The following is an 8,725-nucleotide window of genomic DNA, read 5'->3' as shown; positions in this document are numbered from 1 at the left end:
TGTTAGTGGAACAAACAACAACAATCTGCGTATTACTGCTTTAAAAGATTATAACTTTGATGTTATTAATTACTAAAATGGATTATAAATTCAGGAATCTATTAACTTAAATTAAAGGTTTTATATATGAACTTTACTGCCACTAGATGTCGCACAAGAGTAGATCAGAACAACGGGTGCTACGGCCCACCAGACTCGTCCTGGTTGTGCCGAACCAACGCCACGTCTCCTTCGTGTGTTTCAGAGCGTGAACATGGAGGTGGTGGGCCGGATGTACCTGGCTCTGGTCCTGTTCACTCTGCTGAAGGAGACCGACCTGTGGAGCGTCGCCGACAAGTTCCAGATGAGCCGAGGCTTCATCCAGAGCCTGCTCAGCTCCTCGTCGGCGTTCTGCTCCTGCGTGCTGCACTTCACCGAGGTACCCATACTGAAACTGTCAGAGCGACGTCGAGCTGATCTCAGGTCTGTCAGACTGATCAATGTTCCTGTGTGTGCTCAGGAGCTGGAGGAGTTGTGGCCGTTCAGGGCTCTGCTGAAGGAGCTGACCCGGAGGCTGAGCTACTGCGTGAAGGCTGAACTCGTCCCTCTGATGGAGGTCGCCGGAGTCATGGAGGTCAGTGAAACACGTTTATTAAGGTTCATCAGTCAACAGGAAATGAATCCTTGTTTCCAAAGTAAAAATATAATCTGTGATATTATACAACAACATTAACGAGCTAACGTCTGTTTTTCCCTGCAGGTGCGAGCGAAGCAGCTCTACAACGCCGGCTATAAAACACTGACTCACCTGGCGAACGCCGACCCCGCCGTCCTCTCCGAGACGATAGAGAACCTGTTCAGGAAGCAGGCGGATCAGATCGTGGCGTCTGCTAAAGTGAGTGTGCTGCGCTGTGACATCACGCTGTGACGTCACGCTGTGACAGTGAGCGTGTGATCAGACGGCGTCTCTCTGCTTCCAGATGCTGGTGAACGAGAAGGCGGCGGCACTTCAGGAGGAAGTGGACGAGCTGCTGACGGCGCCATCCGACCTTCCGACGGCGCCGGAGCCGAACTGACTGAGAAGAAATGTTTCATTAAAATACTGAAAGTGTTTTATATTGTTTATTTTTATACCTGTTATTTTATTTACTTATAAACATTATGAGTGTACTCGCATAGAGTACTTGAGTAAAGGTACTTAGTTACTTTTATACTTTGTGTTTGATGTTTTTGTGCCCAAACATTAGAATCATTTTTACTCCACTGATCAATAATAGAAACTGTAAAACACACATTTAATTATTGGTATATGTTGACATCACACTTTATTGATCCTCATAAAGTCATTATTATTATTATTATTATTATTATTATTATTAAGATATATGATAAACATAAAGGCATCAGTGCGACACTTTTATTTCTATATTTTGTTTTTTTATTACATTTATTTAATAACTTTAGTTTCTTTGGTTAATAAAACAAAATATAATCAATAAATAAATGATATTAATATTGATTACTGAACCTCTTTTGCAGTAAAACATTTTAATACAATATAATAAATATATTTGTTTATAAGAGATGTAGAATATTAAATATTAAAGTATCTGGAGGGTTTCTGGTGTTTTCATAGATTGTCGTTTATTGTCTGAATCTGAGATCAATCGTTAATATTATTGATTATCTAATGACGGTTAAAAATGTAACTACAGTTCAGAGAGTATTCTGTTACTTTATGAAGACAAGGTTTTTAATTATTCAGATTTTTAGGCTTCAGGAGTAATAGATTACATGAAACTGAGTTACGTAATCAGGACACAAACAAGGTAACTAATCCATTACAGTTACTTAACAAATATGTAATCAGATTACAGTTACATTCACTGATAATGGGGATTATTAGCAGGATTATAATTATTCTGTTTTATTGATTACACTCAGATCAACGATGTAATAAAGTTACTTTAATATTGTGATACTTGGATTAGGTTACTGACTACATTTTTAACAGGTAATTAGTAATCAGATTACATTTTTAAAGTAACCGATGTGGCACTACTTTTACTTGTAATGGAGTACTTTATATGGCCGTGGTCAATCAATGGATTACATGTGAGTGAGAGATCAGGATAGGTAACTGTAATCCATTACAGTTACAGAACAAAAGATGTAATCGGATTACATTTAGTGAAATGGGGATTATAAACAGGTACCTTTACTTGTAATGGAGTACTTTTATACTGTGGTAGTTATTTTACTTCTTCCACGACTCCGGACTCCGGACTCTGGTCTCTGGTCACTGTCGGTGTGTACGTGGTCCCCCTGCAGGTCTGTGGAGGATCGACCTGGTCCCGGTGTGAACAGGAAGTGTTGAGCATGTGTCTGTCTGCAGTCATGAAGTCAGTCGCGGTCCTGGTGCTCCTGTCCCTCCTCTGCTCCCGGACTGACGCAGTCCACATGAGAGACCCGAACCAGAACTCTTCAGACCCCGCTGTGGGGCTGGACCGGCTGGATCTGGTCCGCCGGGTGGATCCGCGCTTTCTGTCAGTCACCATCGATGCCAGCCTGGCTGCGGAGGAGCGCTTCATGTCCCTGCTGAGGTCTGGCTCTGTCTGGGTCCGGGTTTTAATAAATCCTGTTAGTTAATGTGCTCTGGGTCCTCTGGACTCCGGATCAGGGTCTACAGGAACCGGTTTGTGTTTAAACAGAAATCAAAACGATTGAAATCAACCTTTAAAACAACTTTATCAACCGGTTCAACCGGTAAACTGACTGTTCAATGGATGTTTCATATTGATTAATATCAGCAATATCAGCAACTATATTAGTATCAATAACAGCAGCTGATCAACTGATCAATGAACACAAACGGTGAACTCAATAACTGCAGTTTTATTATTTCCTGTCAATATTGATCAGAGATGAGTTTCTCTCTTTGTTCAATCAGCTCTAAAATATATCAAATTAATTCAGTTGTTTTGAATAAATCTGAAGTTGTGTTGATATTGATAATGTGAATTTATGAGTAATCAATGCAAATACTTTTGGTTTTATGACACCGATTATTGAGTAAAATATTGATTGTAAAGGGAAAGTTTGCTGAACTCAGTGTTTTACTTTTGTTGAACATAATTTAATTTTACGTTTTAAAGACTCAGAAACATTAATTTAAACTCTTTATGTTCAATCAAAATCTAAACTTCCAGAGTTTTAGTTCGTTCACGTTTGAAAACAGACGATCAACTCAACGATCCAGTTCAGCTGAGAGACAGAAACTGATCATATCATTATTGATCACTACGGTTTGTTTTGTCCTCTCCAGCTCTCCGAAGATCAGGACGTTGGCTAAAGCTTTGACTCCGGCGTTTTTGAGGTTTGGGGGGACCAAACAAGACTTCATGGTGTTCAGTCCTCAGAGACTTCGGCCGGACTCCGGTTTCACTGCAGGTAGCTTCAGTAAATAAAACACAATAATACTTTATCTCCTCCTCTGGAACCGATCAGGAACTACAGACCGACCTCAAACCTGGAAACAGCTACATCGCACGCTGTAATGCGATAAGTTATTTTAACTTTTATTTTTAATTGTTGACACTGATAACATCAAAAAATGTTAAAGTAACACAAACTTAATTTTAGAAATTAAAAAAGATTTAGCAGATTTTACTAGTAAGTGACACTAACTTAGTTTGTAAGTTCAATTAATATTCCAGCTTTCTGTCTCATAGCGTAACATTAGTGTTAGTTAGTGTAACGTTAGCTCTGTCAGTTATCCATTATCAGGGATTAATGGCCTCCACGTCATCCATTAATCCCTGATAATGGACGCCTCGTTCTCCTTTCCATATTAATAAAAGCAACAGCTTACATGTAATGAAATGTGCGATATAAATCAGATTCCCTGTCGTTGTTAGAACAATCCTGTGATACGCTGGAGTTGCCGTTGTGGCTGGAGAAGAAGCTGAAGAACGACTGGACTCAACAACAAGTGATCCTGATGAGAGAAGATCTGCAGAGGAAGTACAAAAGAGTGAAGTTCACAGGTACGTGTTTATAATCTGTTCAAATGTTATCAGGGGTTCCACAGGGCTCAATGTTTGGACCACTGCTGTTTAATTAACACGCTCATGTTGGTAAACACAGAATGTATGTTACTCTATGCAGATGAAACACCGCTCTACATTTCTCTCATCTGTGGAACCGTAGTCCTACAAACAACCCAGCAAACAGCATTTTTTTTGCATCAAAACCAACTCAGAATTTATCAAAATCCCACTGGGAGTTGAAATATGGTCAATTCTGGTTTAAACGTCCATTTTGAAAATGTCAGAAATGATTCACCATCTTCAGTAAATGACTCCTATATTATTTTTAGCCAGATTTTCGGTTTCCTTCCTCGTCTTCTATAAATGTAGTTGCTCCTCTGACAGTTGTGTCCTCCTGCTGTGACAGAGTACACTGTCGACCAGCTGCACTCCCTCACCAACTGTTCGGGGATGGATCTGATCTTTGGGCTCAACGCTCTGCTCAGAACAGCTAATAACACCTGGAACAGCAGCAACGCCCACTTACTGCTGCAGTACTGCGAGTCCAGACAGTACAGGATGTCCTGGGAGCTCGGCAACGGTACACAGCGGCACACATCTGCATTTATATCAATAGAACAAAATATCAGGACATTTGTTACCGGATAAGTTAACGTCGTCTAATCAACATCAAGTGTTAGCAAGTTAACTACATCTGAAAACTAATGTTAGCAACGCTGGTTACCTAGCTAGTTAGCTTATGTTTTGCTAAACAGTAAAACACAAGCTGACTAGCTAACTAATTAACATCAATATAAACTCAATTATATGAATCTTTAGTTTGTTAGCCAGCGTTTTGTTAACATTAGCTAACTTAGCTGTGAATGTCTCTTTTATGTTTTTAATAGAGCAAACAGGAAGAGGACAGACTGTGACAGAATTGGTTGATTTGGGCTGAAATTGAAAAATATAAAGTCACCAAGATTCATTTTAAAGAGTTTTTTGTGTGTGTTGTGTGTGTGTGTGTGTGTGTGTGTGTGTGTGTGTGTGTGTGGTCTGTTATCTGAGGTTTGAGTTTCACTTCCTTGTGTTCATGTGATTGTGATGTGTTCAGGAAGTTGTTTGATGTGAGAAGGGAAACTGTTTGAGTGGTTTAGTGTTGCAGGAAGTGAACATGTCATCTGTCTTCAGAGCCCAACAGTTACGAGAAGAAGGCGGGAATTCGAGTGGACGGATATCAGCTCGGAGAGGACTTCACCCGCCTCAGAGAGATGATGTCAAAGTCCCAACTGTACCACGGCGCCGGGCTATACGGGCCGGACGTCGGGCAGCCACGAGACCGCCGGACAGACATCCTGGAGGGGTGAGAGGTCACACTGTCTCTATAGAGCCAGTGGATCAATAATATGTCAATAAATGTTTCACATTCACTTCAATTACAAACCCTTTATTAATAACAACTCATTATTGATGAGATATTTTCATCCAGTCAGAAATAAACTGAGAAATATTTAATTACCAGGACACATTTTATTTAAAATGAAACATAGTCATATCTTAAGTTAGCTAATGTTAGCATAACTAATTTACATTAATCTTTAGTTTGCTAATTAGACAGTGTTTTCTTTTATTTCTTTTATCTTTTAATGAAGCTCTAGATATTCTACATCAATCATTACACAGCTAGTTAGCAAAACACTAGTTCAATAATGACTCTTGTGCAGGGGTAGGGTTAGCAGCTGTGTTTGTTGTACTGATAAAGTTAATTCTACCACTCACTGTAAATAGCTCACAGCCAACCAGTGAGTAAGATAAGATGTGTGTGTTTGCTGTAGGTTCCTGCAGACTGGAGCTGAGGCAGTGGACGCTGTCACCTGGCACCAGTGAGTTCACCTTTACAGTTCACAGCCTTTATATCAGCCATAAAGCATCATTACACACCATCAACTCCATCCACTTCCTGATCTGCTCTCACAAACTGTTACCTTATTGTTTTCTGAAGATTATAAATGTGGAACATATGTCCACGGTTTTATATATGAACTTTACTGACACTAGATGTCGCACTAGAGCTCCAGTATCTCAGATCAAATCAATGGTGCCCACCAGACTCCACAGATAATAAAACACTTCAAAGTGAACAGAAACAGAATCAAACTGATTAAAAGCCGTCTCCTGTAGTGTTCTGTTCCAACTATAATCGCCAACTCTGTTGTATAAGATAAATTCCTTAATTCACCGACGTAGATGAGAGAATATCGGGAGAATATTTCAGTGAATTAAGGATTTACAAGGAGTTTAACTCTCAGGTACCAAAATTCGGCACCAATTGATTTAGCATGAATCGGTACTCGTGGTCCTGATGTAATGACGCCTCTCGTTACAGGAAGAGTTTGATTTGTTAATATCTGAATAATAAAAGTATTCATCCTGTTCTCTAGCTACTATGTGAACGGCAGAGACACGTCCGTGGAGGACTTTCTAGACCCCGAGGTTCTGGACACTCTGGCCTTAAAGACCCACGAAGTCCTGGAGGTAACAATGTGCGGCACAGGCAGAGGGATACGGGGGTGACGTCGGGTTGTTAAGCTGGATGTTCTCTCTCTCTCCGCGTTTAGAGAGTGAAGCTGGTGTCTCCTGTGAAGCCGGTGTGGTTGGGAGAGACGAGCTCAGCGTACGGAGGAGGAGCCGTGGGACTGTCGGACACATTCGTGGCTGGATTCATGTGAGTTCGTACGAGACCATCCAGTCCAGAGACCACATGTGGGTCAAGAGTCCGGAGACCAGAACCACACACTTCACTCAGAGCTGAAACCATTAGCTCAACAGGACATTATTCAGCAACAATGTTGATGATTAATTAATTTATTAAACCACTTTTTAGTCTTTCTGATGATGAATGAAAGGTTTGGGTTTTGGATTGTTGGTCAAACAGAGAACATCACGTTAACGTAGAGCCAGCAGGAATGTACTCGCTGTGTTTAACAGGAGGTTGGTGGTTCCTCAGGACCACTACAGGAACTTAATTTAATTTACTGATTACCCAGCAGCCCCGGTCTCATGACAGACCTTAAAGCTGCCCTGCTGCTCCCTCACAACGAGGCTCACGTGTGGTTGTCATAGCGACATTAAATCATTAAATAGTCCTCTCATACATAATAATAACTCCTAACACAGCTACCTGGGTTATTAATGTACAGGTGTGTTATTAACGTGTGATTAACGTGTTTCCCTGTCGCTGACTATATGCTGTGTGTAGGTGGTTGGATAAACTGGGTCTGGCAGCCAGATTGGGGCTGGATGTGGTGATGCGACAGGTGTTTATTGGTTCTGGGAGTTATCACCTGGTCGACGACAACCTGGATCCTCTTCCTGTAAGACTCAATGGTTTATAACTCTGAGTGTGTAGCAAGATGTGTGTTTAATCTGAGCAGCCTGTTGGAAAATAACCAAAACTTACTAAATACTCAAGACGTGTACTTAAGTAGGGTTTTAAGGGTTTTTGCTACTTCTACATCTGATTCAGTTTAAACATGTTATCTTCCTAATCAATTACTTTTACTACGACTAAAAATAGACTAACTATCCATGAACTGACTTACAGATAAATTAAAATCAGTTTGTATCAGGATGTGCTGCCCCCTGGTGGTCAAACAGTCAGTGAGAGCAGCTTTAAGTAACTGACGATGTTCCAGTGTCTGTCCTTTTGTTTGACCTCCTCCAGGACTACTGGCTGTCCGTTCTCTATAAGCGGCTGGTTGGACCGGAGGTTTTGAGCGCCGTGGCGTTTCCCAGCGTTGGCGTCAGTAAGAGAGTGAGGCTGTATCTGCACTGCGCCCACAGACAGAGGTACGTCGCTGTAACATCAGCTGTAATCTCTGACCGCCCTCCCATAGTAACGCTGGCTCTGTTCTGCAGTTACAGACGCGGAGCGGTCACGTTGATGTCTATGAACCTGAGCAGGAAGCCGGCCAGGATCTCGGTTCCCGGTCTCGGCTCCTCCGGCACAGTGGAGGCTTTTGTTCTGCAGTCGGATCAGCCAGGGGAGGAGGGACTCTACTCCAGGTGCCCGTCAATAAACCCATTTATCTGCGCGTTAGCCTGAGATCTGCTCTCCTCGGTCATGTGAAGAGTCACGTTTTATCACTTACTTTAAATGCAAGAGGTTCTCCGAGGCGAGGACACAAAGAACATCCAGTTTCTGTCCGACGGCTCCTTCAGCTTGTTGTTTGTCTTCATTAAATCAGCTTCTGACTTCAGTTTAAGGCTCGTAGACTACAGAAGCAGCATTTTAATGTTTAATGTTCTCTGAGCTAACATACAGTCTGTGTCCCAGTTGCATTATGTGACATGTAGGATTGAGAGTTTTTGGATTCAAGGTCAGGATATCTCATCCTTTGATGATTGTAAACTGCTGGAGTGTTTTATTGAGCCTCCATCCACATAGAGCTCTAGAGACCTGATGTAGCAGATAGTAATAAGAGTTCAGATGTTCCTACCTGCACAGGTGAGTACAGAGTTTACAGACTGACAGCAGTCCTCCACGAAGCACAGTCAGCTGACTGCGTAACACCTGCCAGCAGGTCACTGATCAGCCTGTTTAACCTGAACAAATTTGTGGGTTTGTTATGTGCTGGAACTGTTATATATGTAATAAATCCTTAACTCACCGACAAAGACAGAATATTTTCACGTCTAACTCGGTGAATTAAGGATTT

The 8,725-nt window shown here is 41.5% G+C and overlaps 2 protein-coding genes across 2 annotated transcripts in view; both read left to right on the top strand.

Annotated features, from left to right (window-relative positions):
* Positions 1–244: 244 nt before the first annotated feature.
* LOC118332468 (helicase POLQ-like) lies at positions 245–1,525 on the top strand (the record flags this gene model as incomplete). The annotated part of the gene is given in 4 exon segments (XM_035667769.1): positions 245–418; positions 500–613; positions 740–874; positions 960–1,525. Coding segments are annotated over 4 exon segments (519 nt in total), but the record flags the coding sequence as incomplete, so codon positions are not given.
* Positions 1,526–2,314: 789 nt separating this feature from the next.
* The window catches only part of hpse (heparanase), a 7,017-nt gene continuing 606 nt past the window's right edge, over positions 2,315–8,725 (top strand). The window contains exons 1-11 of the mRNA XM_035668270.1: positions 2,315–2,582; positions 3,305–3,429; positions 3,897–4,025; positions 4,435–4,608; positions 5,199–5,370; positions 5,843–5,890; positions 6,449–6,542; positions 6,626–6,732; positions 7,267–7,381; positions 7,732–7,856; positions 7,926–8,072. Coding sequence (XP_035524163.1) covers positions 2,359–2,582; positions 3,305–3,429; positions 3,897–4,025; positions 4,435–4,608; positions 5,199–5,370; positions 5,843–5,890; positions 6,449–6,542; positions 6,626–6,732; positions 7,267–7,381; positions 7,732–7,856; positions 7,926–8,072 — 1,460 coding nt within the window. The 5' untranslated portion in view covers positions 2,315–2,358. The remainder of the gene's footprint in view (positions 2,583–3,304; positions 3,430–3,896; positions 4,026–4,434; positions 4,609–5,198; positions 5,371–5,842; positions 5,891–6,448; positions 6,543–6,625; positions 6,733–7,266; positions 7,382–7,731; positions 7,857–7,925; positions 8,073–8,725) is intronic.

The sequence above is a fragment of the Morone saxatilis genome, unplaced genomic scaffold (assembly GCF_004916995.1).
Source record: "Morone saxatilis isolate NCDOM2014 unplaced genomic scaffold, NCSU_SB_2.0 Contig21, whole genome shotgun sequence".
NCBI lineage: Eukaryota > Metazoa > Chordata > Actinopteri > Moronidae > Morone > Morone saxatilis.
This window is presented reverse-complemented; position numbering and strand designations above follow the sequence as displayed.